At 42.9% G+C, this 19,722-nt stretch overlaps 2 protein-coding genes across 6 annotated transcripts in view; one reads left to right on the top strand and one right to left on the bottom strand.

The window, feature by feature from the left end:
* Positions 1–329: 329 nt before the first annotated feature.
* Positions 330–6,779, top strand: LOC115039292 (uncharacterized). Its single transcript, XM_029497294.1, has 4 exons — positions 330–372; positions 452–1,097; positions 1,209–1,353; positions 4,765–6,779. Exons 1-4 carry the CDS (start codon positions 330–332, stop codon positions 6,241–6,243), a joined length of 2,313 nt encoding a protein of 770 aa, XP_029353154.1. The 3' UTR covers positions 6,244–6,779.
* A 6,702-nt stretch (positions 6,780–13,481) lies between these two features.
* The window catches only part of slit2 (slit homolog 2 (Drosophila)), a 78,933-nt gene continuing 72,692 nt past the window's right edge, over positions 13,482–19,722 (bottom strand). For 3 of the 5 annotated variants that reach the window (XM_029499034.1, XM_029498952.1, XM_029498870.1), the window contains 9 exons: positions 18,278–18,371; positions 17,819–17,956; positions 17,082–17,322; positions 16,744–16,874; positions 16,502–16,656; positions 15,641–15,771; positions 15,417–15,598; positions 15,080–15,294; positions 13,482–14,194 (listed from right to left, as the gene is read on the bottom strand). In XM_029499034.1, coding sequence (XP_029354894.1) covers positions 13,938–14,194; positions 15,080–15,294; positions 15,417–15,598; positions 15,641–15,771; positions 16,502–16,656; positions 16,744–16,874; positions 17,082–17,322; positions 17,819–17,956; positions 18,278–18,371 — 1,544 coding nt within the window. In that variant the 3' untranslated portion in view covers positions 13,482–13,937. Of the gene's footprint in view, positions 14,195–15,079; positions 15,295–15,416; positions 15,772–16,501; positions 16,657–16,743; positions 16,875–17,081; positions 17,323–17,818; positions 17,957–18,277; positions 18,372–19,722 lie in introns of all 5 variants that reach the window. The other 2 variants (XM_029498788.1, XM_029498706.1) reach the window with 1 other exon arrangement.

Raw genomic sequence — 19,722 nt, 5'->3', positions numbered from 1 at the left:
ATAGATCACACTGGACTCAGTTTATTCTTATCATCCCCCTTCTGTTTGGACTACTGCAGGATCTTCGACTCCGCCAGATGATGATCTCCGTGCTGGAGCGTGTTTAGTCAGAGATAAGGTGTGTTGTGCTGATTGTTACAGAGACAGACTATTGGGCAACAATTTCTCCAGACTGACATTGTAAACATGGTGATGGTGATGGTTTGAGTTCAGAGGGGATTAACGTGTCATCGGGGCACACACACCCACAATGTTGGGATGTACATATATACACATATATGCACAGAGAGACAGAGAGAGAGAGAGAAAAGATAGTGAACAGAAACAACATGTCATCTCTTAGCAGGCAGCTGTCTTCCATTAGCTGTGCAGGTAAGCCCGGCCTTTGTTTGTGTTTTCCTGTTTCTTTCATTCCCACATAACTAATCTTTCTCCTTTTCTGTTTCACCAGGCAGGCGGCCAGCTCCTTCCTTCACTGAAATCAGGCTCGTCCTGCTTGGGAAGACTGGCAGCGGAAAAAGCGCCACTGCCAACTCCATCTTGGGGCGTAAGATCTTTGACTCGAAGGTCAGCAGCTCCTCTGGCACCCAGCGCTGTCGCAGAGCAAGTGGAAAATTTCACGGACGACACCTCACGCTCCTGGACACTCCAGGGCTGCTGGACACTTCTCAGACTCCACAGGAGGTGCAGAAGGAGCTGAGGAGGAGTGTCAGCCTCCTGTACCCAGGGCCCCATGTTTTCCTCCTTGTTATTCAGATCGGGCGGTTCACTCAGGAGGAGAAGGAGGCAGTGCAGCAAATCAAGCAGGCCATGGGTTCCCCAGCTTTGAGATTCTCCGTGGTGGTTTTTACCCGTGGAGATCATCTGGAGGAAGGGGCATCCGTGAAGCAGTGTCTGATAGATGAGTGCAAGGATCTGGCTGAGCTAATAGAAGAATGCGGGGGCAGGTATTGCGTCTTCAGCAATTATAGCTCCAAGAATAAGGAGCAGGTGTCCGAGCTACTTGCCTTAGTTGACAACGTGATGCACAACAATGAAGGAAGCTACTACACCATCAAGATTCTTCAGAAAGCAGAGGAAGACCTGGCTCAGGAGCTGCAGGAGGAGAGACAACTGCTGAAGGAGAAGGAGGAGCTGGTGAAAAGGAAGCAAGAGGCTGAAATAAAAGAGTGGTATGAAAAGGAGCTGAAGATTGTTCAGCAAAAAAGCCTGATGGAGATTGAGGAGCTGAAGATGAAACAGGAGCTGGAGAAACAGAGTGCAGAGAAACTGATGAGAGATCAAGAGGAGGCCTTGAGACGACAAATGGAGGAGCATGAGAGGATAGAGAAGGAGAGAAAAATAGAAGAAATGGTAAGACTGATGGCGATATGCAGAGAGGAAGAGGAGAAGAGGGATTTGCTTCAGGAAAAACTTGACAACGTTACTAAAATGCTGGAGGATCAGGCTGAGAGCGGGGAGAAAATAAGAAGAGCAATGGAAGAGCAGATTAGAAAGGAGAGAATGGAAAACCAGAGGAGAGAGAGAGAGAAAGAACTCCAGCAAAGAGAGAAGGAGCAGGCCATCAGGCAGCGAGAGGAGATGAAGAGAGAAGTTTTACAGAAAGAGCTGGATAGACTGATGGAGGAGCAGAGCCAGAAGGAAACGGAGAGGAAAAAGCACATGGAAGATGTGCTCAGACGTGAGAGGGAAAAGAATCAGAGAGAAAGGGACATTCAAATGGAGAATCAGAAAGCAGAGAAACAGAGAGCGGAGGCCCTGAGGCAGGAGTTGATAATCCTCAAAATGAAGATAGGACAACAGAAAAAAATTGAAGAAAGCCTCAAGAAACAGCTGGAGGAAAACCAACGCAGGGGGAGAGAGAAGGACAAGAAAGAAATCGCCGAGTTGATAAAACAGCATGAAAAGAAATGTCCAGAGGCTACGAAGAAGAGGCCTGCTGAGAAACACAGCACGATGACAATGGCAGTCGGATATCTGCAAGAAATGGGACTGGTTGGGCTGAATGCAACCTTAGAAACTATTGGTGCTCCCTGCTGTATACAATAACAACCTGACCATTACTATTCCATTTATTGTTTTACATTTCTGTACATGAGGTGAGATATACTTGTATAATGGCACAATAAGTCGTCACTTTTAAATTATCATGATAATTATATACAAGTATGCATTCACAGTTAAGTAAAGAAAGGAAATTAAGACCCACGTGAAAGGAATTTTAACAAATGGATTTAATTCCAGTGTGTCCTAAATCGGCAAATGCACAAATGTAGTACAAAGTCTCAAACGCGATGGAGATAATCTTATCTCCATCAGCACCCGCCGTCTACATCTGCCTGTCTGTCTCTGTCTCCATCATTTAAATCTGTAGTCAAACAAAACCCTGCTGCCATTAATAAAGAAAACAGATTGAGTGCTATTTCAGTGTTCCTCGCCGATGCTCCAACTTCAGCACTGCCATCTGGTTCTGTCCCTGGCCTGAAAGACCGCTTTTATCTACAATGGTGTCCTTTGTGTCTTTAAATGTGTGTGAGAGAGAGAGAGAGCGAGAGAGAGAGAGAGAGCTGTGGAAGCAGGGATATTAAATATAGAGTGCACTGTCATGGCAGTTTGTTGTCCGAACAATAATGGCCATTATGCAGCACGTAGAGGAGAGACAATGCAGTCATCATAGAACATACTGGAAATTTGGGCAAATGCTTTGAGAACTTAAGAGAAAGTATACGTCTGTTCTTAAATGACAAGTTCTCCACCAACGCCTTCCTGCTGTCGAGGAAGGGAGTTTAATTTGTCCTCTAACATAGGACTCATAAGGCAGCTGATCGTATGGTCATTCTATCTGATATCACTGAAAGACAATAGATGGAGATCTTGGCTTTGGCGTCATCAACATGACCCATTCCCACGCTATTGATTGAAACATTTTTGATCAAATTTCACACACATTGCACTTTAAAGACTCAATTAAAAAAGTGGCCCTAATCTGCTTATGAATTGTTTACATTAATGTTTAAACAACAAAGGTTTTGTAAGTTGAGATGTGCATCACCAAATTCAGTGTGAGGATGAACAGATGACATTTGGGAAAATAACGCAGAGTCCTCAAGAAAAATTAAGATTGGTGGGCCGCTGAGCAGGTTCTATATTTGGATATTTCAGGAGGGACCAAAGTGCATGAGCATTTAGGGAAACATCCACACATCAGGCTGTCACATCGACTTCACCACCAACGAAAGTTGAGTGGAGAGTGAAGGGGGACTGCAGTAAGTTTATAACATGGAGTCATCCTCTGTCTCTCACTCTCCTGTACACAATAAAAAAAACCAAAACTCTTTAGTCATACATCCACACATAAACTCTTCTGGGAGCTTCTGGAGAAGATGATGAAGAGAAGGAAGGAAAAGGGATTAAAACATCACAGTACCGTCGTGCTCTACACCTGCAAGCCTTAAAGTGTGGGGCCGCAGACACGACGTGCGCAAAGAACTGGGGGAAATTTCCCCTTTCATGTCATCTTTATCGATGCATTTCTTTATTGACGACAAACATCCTATACTAAAAACGGCCACACGTAAACAAAGTAATCATTATTAGCCTACATTTATCCCCAAAGAACATTAGCGAGGCGGAAAATGTAACCCGGAACCAACGTGCGAAATTAACGAACAACGTCGGCAGGTTAATTGCCGCGGAACAATAAACAAACTTTCACGCGCAGAGGCGGCAAGCTAATGTTACTTCACAGCGCGGATTAATCCGCGACACGGACCACAAACGCCGGCGATAGATCGTATATCCTGTTAGTTTATTATTATTAGTTAAAGCTGGCGTGTTTCATTGGCATTAGCGTTTTGCTGGGGCGATGGAGCCCCTCCGGTCAAAGGGGATAAGCACCGAAACAGTTTGAGGATCACTGGATTACAAACACTTCATGTAGGTAAGTGGCTTTGTAAGTTTTGAAATAAACATGACACATTGGAAAATTCAAATACAAGCAAACAAACATAGTAGTAAAAACATAGTATTGGATGAATGAGGTAAAAAAGCGAAAAAGAAAAAAAAAAATAAATCGGGGCAACATCAGACCTGTTTTTTTTTTTGTTTTTTTTTTTACACAGAGGAGAAATGAGACATGACAATTACAGAAGCTAGAAATAAAATATTGTATGGCAGGCAAACGATATTATGCAATATGATATAAATATATGATGCAAGTATAAAATTATCATAGGTCAGCTGGGTCCAGTATTAATTCAACAAACAAGCTCAAAAATGATTTAAATTAAATACAGTCTTGTTTCATTTATTACTTCACAGGCAGCAGTCGATTAATTTTAGATACATTTATTGGTAAGTGAGTTTGTGTTTCTGTTAAGTGTTTTCGGGTTCTGCATGATTTGCTTTGTTCATTTGACCTTTTCTTTCTTTTATTGGTGAACGTTTTGTTGATTTATAGTGTTGAAATTTAAAGCATTTGTCCTGAAAGATTTAAGAGTAAATAAAATGACTCATAACAACTTTCTGATGTTAAGCCAGTCCTAAATACCAATGGAACTAATGGGATGTCTTCACATGCAGAGTGGGAATTAGGGGAAAATGGGCGCTGGAATATAAAACGGAAATGCAGATTGAAAGTATTAAAGTAAATAAATCCAGTGATCGTGGCTTGGCACGCCTGTCTCTGCCAAAGCAAAGTGTGCGTCTGTGCGCGGTGCAGCAGCTGGTGCTTCATGTGCTCCCTGTAAATCTGCTCTGCACTAGCAGCGGCGGCACGGAGCGGTCCGGACGCTCGGCCTCCGCTCCCGGCGACTGTTAGTTTGTATGAATGGTAGGAGCGAGCGGGATCCCTCCGCTTTTCGTTTCACCTATGGCCGACCGCTGCACCGGGCGATGAACAGCACCGCCGGCCCGGCGCTGGTCGGAGCCGACGGTCGGGAGGAGTCACCGGCACACCGGGCTCTGACCGGCTGCGTCCTGGCGCTGCTCATTGTTTGGACGCTTTTCGGCAACTTCACAGTTTGCGCGGCGGTGTGCCGCTACAGGCACCTGCGCGCCAAAGTGACCAACATCTTCATCGTGTCTCTGGCTCTGTCGGACCTCCTGGTCGCCGTCCTCGTCATGCCCTGGAAGGCCGTGGCCGAGGTGGCGGGTTTCTGGCCGTTTGGTGGTTTCTGTAAGACCTGGCTGGCCTGCGACATCATGTGCTCCACAGCCTCCATCCTCAACCTGTGCGTCATCAGCGTGGACAGATACTGGGCCATCTCCAGCCCCTTCCGCTACGAGAGGTGCATGAACAAGAAGGTGGCCTCCGTTATGGTCGGGGTGACGTGGACGGTGTCAGTGATCATCTCCTTTGTCCCGGTGCAGCTGAACTGGCACAGGGCGGATATCGGTGATCCGGCTCTCCACGGCGACGCGAGCGCAGACGGCAGCTGTGACTCCAGCCTGAGCCGCACTTATGCCATCTCCTCCTCCCTCATCAGCTTCTACATCCCCGTGGCCATCATGGTGGTCACGTACAGCCGCATCTACAAGATCGCCCAGATGCAGATCCGGATGATATCCTCCCTGGAGCGCGCGGCGGAGCACGCGCAGAGCTGTCGCTCGGATGGCGGCCCTGAACTTTTTCCTCCCTTGTGCTCGGACTTCAGGGACAACTCATACGAGTCCCACGTCGGTCACCACTCCGTGTCCCAAAGCACCGCTCAGTCACACCGGGAGCTCAAAGTGTCCATTAGAAAAGAGACCAAAGTCCTGAAAACTCTGAGCATCATCATGGGTGTTTTCGTCTGCTGCTGGCTGCCGTTCTTCATCCTAAACTGCGCTCTGCCCTTCTGCCCTGGACCAGAGGCCCCGGGGGGCCAGCGGGGCCCCCACTGCGTCAGCGAGAAAACCTTCGACGTGTTCGTGTGGATCGGCTGGAGCAACTCATCCCTCAACCCGGTCATCTACGCGTTTAACGCGGATTTTAGAGACGCCTTCCTGCGCCTGTTGCGATGCCGCGGAGGAGGCTGCTGGGCCGCTGTGAGCGCGACGGTGGAGACGGTGATGGCGAGCAACGTGGCCGGGAGCCTGAAGCAGGAGAGCTCGCTGGGCGCCTGCGCCACGACCGCCAGGGGAAGCCAGGATAGCGGGAGCACCACGGTGACGGTGTGCTACCTCAGAGGGACCACAGCGGAACCGGCCGCGGACACGGAGGAAAGCAACGACAGAGACAGGCTGAATCAGATCCCGATCTGAGGACGCAGAGGGGTCAGGGAGCAGGTCACAGTCAGACACAGCCAGTATCTTACAGTGTAGGCCGTTAAGGTCATGTGTTGTGAGCATGGACCTTATTAGGTGGGACTGTTTATTTATAGCTTTCGTTTTTGTTCATATTTGTCAACAAAGATGTTAATGTGCGTCATAATTTGATCAGAATTTGAGGTGTGTTTATGCTTTTCTTTGGACAATGCAAGTTTCGGAAATATGAGATGAGGCCCTATGTGCAAGATTAAGGTCGAATGGTTTGTTCAGGTTTTTTTTATTTTCTGCAGTCTTAATTAAATAATTTTTCCTGGATGTTACAGACTTGAGAAGTCTGTATGTGGGGAAGCATTTTATGACAGATGCCTGTTTATGGTCTTCAACCTGTAAATTTGCCTCACTACTAGATGTTCAATATGGATGACATAACACCCTAAATTGACATTGCTGTGCAGTAATTTCAAGAGATTCTGCAGGAATACAGCAAATAAGGAAGCGATACAAACCCAAACCTGTTTTGTGATTGACAAACATTGAATTGTTGACCTACCAGTAAGGATGACAATTTGGCATTGGCTTTTGCTCTCTTTTGCTCCCCATCATAGAAAGAGAGTTACTGGAGTTCAGGATTTCTCTGAATCTCTCGAAATGGGATTATGTAAGTAATTCACATTAGCACCCGTCAGCTATGCATGTGCAGTGTGCACTCTGCCCCCCCCCCCCCCCCCCCCCCCCCCCACCCACCCCAATCCCCCATCTCCTGAAAGAAACAAACATGAATAATGTATAAAGGTTGTTCCTGTGAACCACGCCCTGGCCAGTGAGAACATGTGACAGCAGCTCAAAAAAAAAAAAAAAAAAAGGTGACAAACTCCAAAAACAGCAGGATGCGATTATTGTCTACGCATTGATTGATGCATATGATTATTATGAAGCTGATGAAGGAACATGCAGAGACCGCACATCCTGCTCTTTGATGAACTTTCTACTGTTCTAACATCAGTTCATTGCTGCTTACTCAAACTTCCAAACATGAAATGAAAGCATGTGTTACAACCTCAAGGAGCCAAAAGCCTTAATGGAGTCAACAAGAACTATGAGCTTGTCTTGAGCTTACATGCTGGTTGTGATTTGATTTATAGAGAACGTTTTTTGTTTTTTTTTTTTGGTAAAAGCACTTCTTTGCATTTTTGTTAGTATTGAGAAGATTCATGTTCTTTCATGGTTTTGCAAAATATGTAGCTAACAGAGCTGGGTGTCGTGGTTTAGTGTAAAAACTGTAAACAGCAAGCTTGGCTCTGTGTGATTGGAAGGAGGAATAGTTCGGCACAGAACTTCAGAAAAACAAGTGATTGCTGTTTTTACACTTTATGTTGTTAACAATGGCCAGAGTGAAGCTCACTGTTGCTAAGCTCCACTGTTAAATTGTATGTAAAATGCTGTGATACATAGCAAACACTAACACTAACAGCTAACACCAGTTTGGAGAGCAGTGCAACAATCACAGGCAGCCTATTCAGGACCTAAATGGAGACTTTTGGACAGTGTAGATTCCGTATAATAATTAGTAGAATTTATTTAACAATGAAGGAAAAACAAAGATTACAAGCGGTGAAGTGAGGAAGTACATGCAGAGGAAGCAGGAAATACGAGTCCAAAACACCGCAAACAAAAATAGAAGCAGTAGGAAAAGTCAAGAATACTCAATGGATTTCAGTCTATTCCTTTCCTCTTCTGACGTTAGCACACTAAAAAGTTGGGCCTGTCCAGTCCCCTTCTATGAGTCACTGAGGAAATGAGAGGATGCTCTTTCGACTCGACATGAATAAAGATGGCAAAATTTCTAATCCAGCAATAATTGAACCTCAGTTAGAGCAAACAGTGACCTTGTTTAACATGTAGGCATGCAAAGTATATTGATGCCATTTGGGAGGTCAGCTTGAGGACATTTAATGTACTTCTGAATAGCCATAAGATGAAAAGCTTCACTGATAATTCCTGTATGACAATTACAATAATGAATCTTTCATAATGAATAGAGAGAAATAGTTGTAATAGTGCTGCCCAAATGTAACATTACCTATCCAACTCATTATATATTTTTTATATTTCCAGGGGATTAGGCACAGTGTTATTAGGGAAAGTTGGTGAGAAACCAGCAAAATGTCAGAGAGTCAGGATTGAACGAGTTAAATCGGCCAGCTATAATGTGTTAAGAAAGAAACCTTGGTGGGTCTTTAGTGTTATTATATTACCACATAAATCTGAATTACATTTCCCAAAATGCCAAACTATTCTGCGATGGACCGCTGACCTGTGTACCCTGCCCTTGCCCAATGTGAGCTGGGATTGGCTCCAGCACCCCCCGTGACCCGGAAAAGGATAAGCAGTAGAAGATGATCGAAATGCCACACTATGTTGGAAATCGCACATGTTATGGATCAGTGCAACAACTGATAAGCAGTTACCATTTTCACTTAAAATGCATACACTTAACACATGCATGACCTGTGTTAGACACCATTGGTAACACGTTTTTGTGTGTGTGTCTACTCTGATTATGTAAGAAGCTGAAGACACAAAGATGGTCGTGTATACTCTAATTGTCTCCAGATTGGAAGAGTGTGTGCAGCCTTATGGTATTCGCTGTGTAATGGGATTTTAACTTCCACAGAACATCAGTCACCTGTAGGCTGCTTCTGCTGTGTGTAAGAATAGTCACCATACCAAAGATGATTAATAAAACAGCGTTCAAATGAAATTTTAAGAGCATGTCTGCCATTTACAGAAGCTACACGTAGGTTACAGAGTGAGAAGTGTCATTAGAGGCCTGACTGGAGCCAGTTCAGAGAGAAGTGTGTCGTATATATTTGCATACTGTTCTCTGAAGAGTGAAGATGTAATTACATCTATTAATACTGACTCACTAATAAATGTCTGTTTCATTCTCATGTTTTCCTAAAGGAGCGCACTGCTTTATAGTTTCCCATGAGAGTTGTGACCGCCTGGAAAAGCTTTTAATGGACTACATCTGCCCACATCGAATCTGTGAGACTCAAATGAGCTCCCATGGCTGCAGGTAAGACAGAGATTGAGACAGTCTCATATGGAGTCCGTGCTTCAGCTGGAGCAATTAATATAACAAATGTACTGTAACTACTGCTGTGAGGCCTCGCCATACAGATATTTAAAAAAAAAACCCCAGCTATTTCTGTCCCTTTGTCAAAGCTCAATGATTTGTGAGCAGCTCAGATAACATGATTTTCTTGCTGGCTGTTTTTTCCCCCTCCTGTACCTCAGAATTGTCTTTCTTGAGGCAATGTTTAGCAGACCTTTCCGACTTTGGTCCCTTGAAATGAAGCAGTGATATATTATTTATCCTGTATACCTGCTGGAATTTGGAAATTGCTGCTTTAACAAACATGTTTCTGTATAGTCACGGAGAGTCAACTGAATGCAGGGTCAAATAAAGTCAACAGGTTTTAAGAGCTGCTATTAAATAAAAGCAAATCATCGATTTAAAATGCATAGGATGGCTCCTGCCTTTTCACGGATTGGTAAGGCACAGAGACATTAATTGAATACTAACAAATATAAAGGTTATGTAAACTGCAATGTATATTGCAAATATAGTAGCGATGGAAATGCGTTAGTATATCATACGCACTGATACTGGGTAACGGATTTACTTTACATCACACACTGTCCCTTCTACTTTGATCCAATTTGTGAAGTCTTTCCTTGTGAAAAACCTTGTAATCCCCTCTGGTCTCTTTTGGGATATGGGATCAGGTTGTTTCTGTTCCTGCAATAATCCTGCTTTTCCAGAGGGAGACATCGTTGCTCTCACAGATATTTGAAGACTATTTTTTACACAAATGTAATCTGCTTATAGAAGTGATGAAACTCTTTATATCTTTTATGTTTAGGAACAGTCAACGAATGCCTGAAGACTGAACAATTTGTTTTTGTATTTTATTTATGATTGTACGCGATTTAATGATTACGAATTATTTCTAGTAGAAAAATGAATTAGGTCACATAAGATGAGCAGACCGGACTCAGAAAGGAAAGCAAAAGGCAGATGGGAGAGAGCATGTGTTTATGTGTGCGTGTGTGTGTGTGTGTGTGTGTGTGTGTGTTACAGAGAGTGTGAACTATAAAAGACATGAGAATTCAAGAGGGAAATATTTTTTAGGTTAGATTTTTAGGGTAGGTGTTGTAGGTTTAAACAAAGATTAAATCTGAACTAAGACAAACCCAGTAACACAAGAAAAGCCTTAATATTCAGTTTTTTTCAATCTTAAAAGCACAAGGTTTTTCTTCTTCACACCTTTTCTCCCAAAAGTGACTATTTTCAAAGACAGCACATTGCCGGCCTTATCATATACACTTCACATCAACATTTACATGTATAAAACAACAATTATCCTGCTAATCCAAATGGAAATGGAATGGAAAACGTAGTTCTGATAAAAAAGATCGAGAAACTTGTATAAAGCCAAGAGAACGGAAGTTGATAATCAAAACGCTTTCTAATTATTATTAATAAGAAGTGAATATTTCCGAATGGTCACATGTAGTTGGTGCCGATGGTGGAGCACAGCTGGCTGCTGGTTTTCATTCCTTCTGCTGTGTGAAGGAGCTGAATTATTAGTGTGAGGCATCAGAAAGCCTGCCACTCCACCCCTCCCTGTGTCCCTTTACCCTCTAAAAATAGACCACAGAGGTAAAGAAGGAAAAAGAGGGAAGGATTTGTTATGGTTTGTTTCCTACTGGCCAGAGAATGAAGATGTCAAGTTAAAGAAAACGGTGAAATGTAGTAAAAGAGGTCTGATGTTGCGTTGGATATAGTCGACCATCACAAAGTTCAATAAAACCGTTCTGCAAGTGCACCTTTTTTTTTGAAGGAGTATGACATTTGTCATTGACATGAAATAGATTCACAACTTAAACTGAAGTGAACTTACACTAAATCACACATCGCACTCAGTGCTGGGGAAACTACCTTTGAAACCAAAGCTTGGATGGTACCACTTACTGCATGAAATTTCATTACAGTAAAGCTTTCCATGGCTGAAATGCAGTCTGGTCAATTAAAACTACTGGTGATATTATGAAAAAGCTAGTTCTAGTGGTTTAACAGGATTGGCATTGCCAGCTTTCAAAATGTGTTTACCAGATGCCGTGATAATTGACAGATTTTATAAAAAACAACAACAAAAAAAACCCATCTGCTTAAATCTGTTTAACATTAAAGTGTCAAGTAATTAAATGAAAAAACTAATAAACGTAGTTCTTTTCTCACTGGAGCTCTCAGCTTCCCCATCCTTTCATGGGCTGCAACTTGAAGATGTTAGTTTTTACAAACAGGGTAACATATATTTTCTTTTTTTAAAAGAGCAAAATAATACACTGAAACAATCAAGCAGTGTTACTTCAATACATTCTTAGATTTAATCTTTGTGATTTATTAATTATGATAAATGCAAAATATTGTCAGACTTCTCTTTTAAATAGATGTTATTTTTATTTCTCAGCTTAGATTTTCCAAATTACTTCAACCTGTGTGTTGAATGCACAACTTTCAGATTATCGCTTCACAATAGATGTATGATCATAGGAAATATCATCAGCCTTACTTTCAAGTAGTGGGACTGGACTGTTTGTGCTATACTTACAGTAAATTGCCACAAATAGTATTTGTCACAAATGCAAAGTCAGTGTGGAGGAGAAAACGGGATCAAACTTCAGGTGAAACTCAGGCAGCTGAGGTCTTTGAGGAAGTGACAGAAAAGGATGGAAAAAAAAAAGGAAAAGTGAGTATGAAAAATAATAAAATAAAACAGTTTATGCTGTTGTCTCCATTTTATGCACATCACCCTAAAAGAATAAGGAAAGGTTACTGTTGTGGTTCAAAACTTTATTAATCCTTCTCTTCAGTATGTCATTGGGGGAGGGGGGATTTCTGATTTGGACCTCTTAGTGTGACAAAACAGGCAAAGGTGAGAAATGTGAGGTAAATATTGTGTTTAATAAACAAACATCAGTCAGGGAACTGACATTAGTCTGGGGATGGAGAAGGGAGGGGATATAAAGCACAATGCACATGTGTAGAGGTGGAGGGGGGACATATTTATCTGTTACACAAGGTGCCCCCTGTACAGTAGGAGCAGGAAGTTCTATATAACATACAGATCAGGATCCAAGTCTACGGTACAAAAACTTAGCAGCAACATGTTAACATCGGGAGACCAAGGGGCTAACAAAGTAGTTTCATTTAGAAAAAGTCACAGTATTCTTAAAGCATAAATTTGTTAAAAAGGTAAAAACAGTTCTAAGCATCCTCTAGGGTCAATGCTACTCACAAGATCTGTGTGTGAAATACATAGGTAGGGAAATTATCTATACATTTATACTCTAATATAAAGACCTTCTGGTAATGGCACAGTACAAACTCTCAGGAAACGCGACAAAAATATACAATGTCTTCACGTCACATTTGCAGATTAAAATGTAACTAAGGTCTCTGGCAAGCACAATAGTCTCAGTGATCAAAAAACAACTTCTCTTCAACCAAAATAAAGGACACCATTTTGTTAGTTCAGCTATCTTGACAGATTATGCCTTTTTAATACAAAAATAAGGACAAATATAAATTAATATATATTAAAAGAATCAGATTGATACATGGGGGATCTACTGAATAAGCACAGGTATTTATGGTACAATAAATACTTGTCATTCATGACTGGGGGTAGATGAGCAGAGAGTAGTGTATTTAACCTGGCAGGTGATGTTTAACTCCTCTACAGGTGAGAACATACAGTATGTGTGTGTGCCTGTGTGTGTGTGTGTGTGTGTGTCTGTGTGTGTGCGTGTTGTTCAGTAGCTGTAGAAAATACCACACGTTTGAGCACAGCTGTGTGTAGGATGGTGCGCACAGTCTCAGAGGGTTCAGGAGCTCTGTTAAGGGAGGCTGCACGCTACAGTGGTGGTTTCTTGTGTTGCTGAGGGTTATTGCTGCCCGCCCTCTCCCATGCTTTAACTCAAGCTCCTCCTAGTGGTGAGTCTGTGGTACTACCAGTTAAGGTTACTCCCTAAAACACCCAACTCACAGACAGGAAGCAGGAGGTCTACAGGAAGCGGTCAGCCTTGAGCGACCAGTCCAGTCCTCCAGGGAAGAGACAGTGTGGCACACCATTGGAGTCATCAAGACCAACAGAGAGAAGTAGATGTAAGGAAAAAGTCAACGCTTGTGTGGGTTGTTTTTTTTTTTTTTTTTGTCTTTTCTCCACTTCATAATAAAAAATAAGTCTGTTTTTGTACTTTACAATACAATTCAACATCCCCACCGAGGAAGCATCAATCATCAGTCCAGCACTGACAAGGAAAAAAAAAAAAAAAACTTTTTTTTTTTTTTTTTTAAGTTTCTCTTGTTTTTTGACCTTTTTCAGAGAAAAAAAACCCAAAACGAAATCAAACAAACAAACAAACAAACAAACAAAAAAAAAACAGGGATGGTGGTGGGGCAGACAGTAGGGGGTGCGGGGTTTTCTCAGGAAGAATCAGGATGGACATTGGGGATGAGGATCAAGTAAGGTGGGCAGGAACGCAGAACATAGCTGGAGAGGAGGAAATCTGAGGATTTTGTCTCTATTTTCGTTTTCTTTTTTTTTTTTTTTCTTTTATGAGGGGCAATTTGTACAGCCGCACTTGACCACTTTCTCTACTTCCTGGACAAACGAGGAGCCGTCTGTGCACTGAAAGGTGTATTTCCTGCGTTTGCTGCGGAGGGGGGTGCAGCAGGTGCCCTGTCCTTCTGCTCCCCCCGGGCAGCTGCCCCGACACTCTAGACGGGAGACCTTCTCCTGGGTTTGGCACGCCGTGTAGCCTTGCTGTCTCTGGTAGACATCTCTGACCCGTTCCCCTCGGCAGGCCACCTCTGTGAGGATGAGCCGATGGAAAAGTTACAAACTATCCACATTTTTACTGCTCTTCTGATGCAACAAAGACAACAGTGATGACTGCATGATGAGAACAACGTGATAACTTGAGAGAGGACTTTTGGGGGAAGGTCTGATGGACAGTTAGTGGAGGCATAGGGCCATGTAGGAAGTGACTGCTGACTAATGGTTGGGTCTGCAATGTCATGTCTGATTATCTTCCCCTCCTTCAAAGAGCTGCACACCTCCCTTCCTGAACTTCCCAATGATCTGGGACCATTTCCATGCAGTAGATTTAACAGATCAGAACAGATAGGGGACACCACATCTCATTGCGCCAACCCTAACCCAACCCTAACCCATTTTAATATTTATTTAGCATGAAAAATGTCAAAAAGAAGCTATTCTACAATAAAATATTCAGTTTTCCTTGAACTTGCAGTGCAATGCAACTATGGCGGTATACATGAGGTGAAAAAAAGGTGAAGCAGATGCAAAAGATGCTATAATCGTAGAGTTACACTGGAGCTAAAACAAAATGAAAAAACAAACAAACGGCAGAGTGAAATGTAACCAGGCAGTCTCACCTGAGTAACTTCCCATGTGGGATTAAGAGGAAGCTCAGGAGATGCTGATTTAAAAAAGCAGTTAGTTGATTTAGTGTTAATTGCAGAAATAGAAAACAGACACAGACAGACGACTGCTGAGAGACTTTAAGTGAGAGTTTACAGGTCACAGACAGCAAAGCAGGAGCATAAACAGAAACATCCAAAAGCTTGAGCTATTGTAGATAGAATTCAAAAGTCAATCATTCCTACACACACACAATATTGACATGCACTTGTTCCAAATATGCAAATATATTACATATATGTTTTTCTTACCTCTGTCACAAGCCTCTCCTGTATATCCACTATTACACTCGCAGTATGCTTTGCCCAGGCCTGACACTCTACATTTGCCATGTTTGCAGCGGGACAGACTGCAAGGGTTAGCAGCATCCGGATCCTGCTCATCACAGAGCACGCCGGCAAAACCAGGCTGGCAGCGGCAAGAGTAGGAGTAGGAGTTGATAGGAAGGCAAGTCCCATGGATACACCTGCAGAAGGACCGGGGAGATAAGGATGTGGTCAGATATAAACGTCTTCCACAGAACAACAGAACAACGGTGCTCTGCTCGCTCTTGTTTTACAGCTGCACAAACACAAACTAAACACTCACTTATTGCCATCGCAGGGGTTGTTGACTTGCTGGTCACACAGTGCTCCTGTCCAGCCCGGGTGGCAGGTGCAGGTGAAGCCACGGTGCCCTGTTGCATGGCAGTCACCCTGGACGCAGGCGCCTCTCTGGCATGGCTGGCAACCTGGCTCCACCCCGTGGCCCAGCCACTGTCTGCTGCTGCTCTGTGACGTCCCAGAGCCTGGAGCACCGGGGCCCAGCCCGACCCCAAGGTCCTGGAGCTTCCCATTAATATACAGGTTGCGGAGGCAGCCGTGGAAGCCGGTGCCGTTGTGCCCACCTGAGCCGTGCTGCAGAGCTGACAGTCCCCCAGAGGCTGAGGCTCGCTCAGGCATCCCTGGAAGAAGACAGCAATGATTAGAAAGGTCACAGCATCACCGATGCATAGATACATTAACTAGACATGCCAAAGTACACAAAGGAGAGGAAAATGTTACATAAAGACTTTTCCTCGATTAAAAACCCATTAAGGGTAGAGATGGACTAAGCAGTTAAACTAGATCAAATATATTTAGTTTTAAACTGTGTGATGCTCTTGCCCTCTTTTCATTTGCAGGTTTTATGTTGAGGAACAATTATAATGCCTCTGCCAGAGGATCAGTCATGGTCACTTAGGGACACACTATGAAACGTGTCATACATATACTCATAAAGCGACCAACAATGTCTCTGCTGCTACTCTGGTCTCTGTTGGCACATGTGCTGCAGTGTTCTGCATAAATCAGCAGTTTGTCTTTTTCTTGGGTACTCCCACGAAGAAAGTCTTGCAGTAATCAAGACAACTAGCGATAAAAGGGTTTTGCAGTACCTTTCCATGATAAATGGCTGTTTGTTGGCAAAAGGCCTCAGATGATTAAAGGTACGTTTGGTGATTATTTCTTGTGAGTTTCTGTTTTTCTTGCCAGGGATTTAGTGCGAGTTTATCTTTGCTTTTGTCAAATCTATGTGACCATCAATGCACTGAACCAGAAGAACAAAAGAGAGCACGAAAAGGGACATTTGAGAAGCACAATTAAACGTCTTCGTCACACACATATGCACATAAACCATAAAGCGCTGGACATTACCTCCCAGGTAAAGTGGTGAATCTATGTTGAGAGTGGATTGTTTGCTGATAGAGTTGATGGATTTGGGTGCACCACCATCAATGGACAGAGACAGAGTCTGGTCTGACGCTACCAGCTCTACTGCATGAAAACTGCCATCATTCACTGTCTCCACGCTGAGAGAGAGAGAGAGAATGGAGAGATTCTGTCATCCATCACATGCACTTGGCCTCAGTGACGTTTCTGCTTGCATTAGCATGTACCTGTATATAGCAGAGGGAGGGTATGTCCCAGTATCGTAGCTGACCCTGAGGCGTCCCCTGTACAGCTCCATGGCAATGTGGTCATTGTCCCCTTTATATAACAACACGCCACTGTCCTCATCTGTAGCAATCTGAAAAAAAAAAAAAAAACAACAGCAGATGAAACAAATAGGACGATTGCAAAAACGAGAAGAGGTAGAAAAAAAAATTCAGATTTTACTAAATGCAGAGGTTTTTGTTTTTTTTTACTTTGTGAAAACTAGGAGTTATGCCATAACTAGTTAAATGGAGTCTTAGTAGATCTACGAACATGACGGTTAAGCTGAGCGGGTGTGCACCTGTAGGCTGATGTTAGTCTGTGGTGAGAGGAGATTGGAAGGAAGCTGCAGGTAGGACTCGCGGTTCACAAAGTTGACGCTGACGAGCGTCTCGCAGCGCTCGCCTTCGTAACCGTGTAAACACTGGCAGCGGGGATCCGTCCCCACGACGACGCACTGCGCACCATTGAGGCACTCGTGGTTGTCACAAGGGCTGGTACGAGGAAGAACCATCGGAGGAGAGAACTCGCAGAACAGCCCACTGCAGCACACAAATTTACACACACATTGGATATAATCTCTAGCCTGGTGATGAAATAGTGTTTTTATAGATGTTCCTTGATACATTAAGGTAGATACAGTCAGGAGGCTCAAAATGAGCTTGAAATTGGGTGTCTGTGTTGCGTCTTTATTTCTGGTTTGCAAGACAAAATCTTCATTGATATTTTGAAGTTTTGCTTTTCATTTGGTATTTATGTCTAGTTTTTGTTTTTTGGTGTCATTTTGAACAGTGCAGAAAGCTAAATTTTATTTTATTTTTTAATAGATCCTCCATCCAGAACTACCACAGTTTACCAGACCGAGTGAATTTGTTGTCTGCAATAACTGCCAGGAAACGCAGGGGGGGGGGATCCCCCAACACCACACACTGTAAATATATACTTTCCATATTCTTTTGCCACAGACACTGTTGTTCCGCTTAAATGACTTTGATACGTTTACGTTTGTGTGCGTTCCTGCTGAGGTGTGTCGCTCACCTGTATCCCTCTGGACAGACGCAGGTGTATCCATTGACAGCGTCAATGCACTGACCTCCGTTCTGACACTTGTTCTCTTCACAGTCGTCATAGTCCAGCTCACAGTGCTCACCTACGTAGCCTGGAGTGCACTCACATCTAAACACAGACACACAAGGACGCTTATGAATACCGACCTTTTCATTTAGGATTCAGACAATGAAGGCTGAACACATACACTAAACGGACCACAGTACACATCATGGGAAAGGAAAAATAAAACAGGATTCAGATAGAATCAGGACATGAACCCTGATGAACCCAACAGCTTCTCTTCAAGCACACCTTATCTCTGCAGGGAAAAATTGGCAACTAATTTAACTGAGTATGAGGAGTGTTAGTAGAGGGAGAGATGCAAGAAAGAAAAAAATGAATCGTATCTCTACGTATGTGCGTAATGTGTTTGGGATGTCCACTCACTTGTATCCCTGAGGGGTCAAAATGCACTTTGAGTCGTGTTGGCATGGGTTCAGTTCCGGAGCGCAGAAATCCAGTTTCTCTTCACATAGCTCCCCTAGGAACACACACAGGCGCACACATGCACAGACACACACACACACACACACACACACAAAGCCAAATTCATCTAAACATTTTTTCAATACTATAGATACCAGTGACAAAAACAAACAAAATAATAATTTAAGATAAGATATCAGTATTTTCCATCTTATTCATGGTGTTTATGCTTGTGCTTCTTAGTATAAGTACCCTCTGTGTGTGTGTGTGTGTGTGCGTGCGCGTGTGAACTGCATGTCTGCACTGCTTGAACAGAAATATGTATATCTGCGTGTTTGTGTGTGTCTACTCTGATGATGGATGAATCTCCCGTGGCCAGAACCAACACAGTGGTCTGATAAATGATCCCTTCTCTGCAAATGTCATATTCCTGGTGTTCCTAAAACTCCAAATGAATCACTGATGAGGCATCAGAGAATAAACTGATACTCCTGACAGCCAAAGTCTACTCCAAGATGTGTGAAACTATTGGAGATGAGCTGGCACGCTTATGCTCTGGAGCTTCTATCTCAGCTGTGCTGCCTGATTTAGAAGCAGACTCACTGATTTAATAAATTCAATTTCTAAAATACTTTATAATTAAGTCGTAGGTATCTTAGATTTGAAATGTTGATTGCAAAGGTATATATATATATATATATATATAAGACAAAATGGCTGCCACCAAGAGAAGGTGAGCTGTAGCTAACTGTGAATACTGACATGTTTGACTTTCAGTAAAATATATTTGATACCAAGAATAAAGGGTGGGATGGTGTTAGTGTAGGACCTGGATAAAAAACAAACAAACAAACAAAAAGAAAAAAAAAACATTTAATTTCAAAGAACTTGATCTATAAAATAAAGAATATCAGCTTTCTCCTTTGACAACATTTTTTTTACCTGCAGTATAACATACTTTCCTATGGTAACAACGTGCATACATAAACCAGCAAACAGAATAACCACAGGTAGCTGAGGGCGTGAAAGCTCACCGGCCCATTTGAACATCAAGGACATGCACTGCTAACATGAAGCATGACTAGGTTTAGTATGTCCAATCAATACTGTATATTAAATTTCCAGAGAGCATGAAGAAAGCAGAGGGAATGAGTGAAGGAAGGAAAAGCAGGAAGGTGAGCAGGACAGAGAGAAGAACAGACTAACCTCTCTCCACCTCATTGGTAGCAGCTGCAACCACAAAAAAAAAAAAACAAAAACAAACAAACAAAAAAACCCCACAGACGATAGATGACAGAAAGCAGAGCGAGACAGGAAAAAAAAAAAAAAGACAGTGAGACACAGAAAGACAGAGAGAACACCGCCACAAAGGTTAGCAGTCAGAGATGATTAGCACAGTGCAAAAG

Source organism: Echeneis naucrates, chromosome 1 (assembly GCF_900963305.1).
Source record: "Echeneis naucrates chromosome 1, fEcheNa1.1, whole genome shotgun sequence".
Lineage (NCBI taxonomy): Eukaryota > Metazoa > Chordata > Actinopteri > Carangiformes > Echeneidae > Echeneis > Echeneis naucrates.
The sequence above is the reverse complement of the archived record's forward strand: the minus strand, read 5'-3'. Positions and strand labels throughout refer to the sequence as shown.

Bases quoted from the DNA above. Each gene is read 5' to 3' on its own strand.
- LOC115039292 (XM_029497294.1), top strand. From the start codon at position 330: ATGTCATCTCTTAGCAGGCAGCTGTCTTCCATTAGCTGTGCAG. The intron at 1,098-1,208 runs GCAGGAGGAGAG...TCAGCAAAAAAG, and splicing joins GAAGACCTGGCTCAGGAGCT to CCTGATGGAGATTGAGGAGC. The intron at 1,354-4,764 runs GTAAGACTGATG...GCTCTGCACTAG, and splicing joins AGAGAAAAATAGAAGAAATG to CAGCGGCGGCACGGAGCGGT.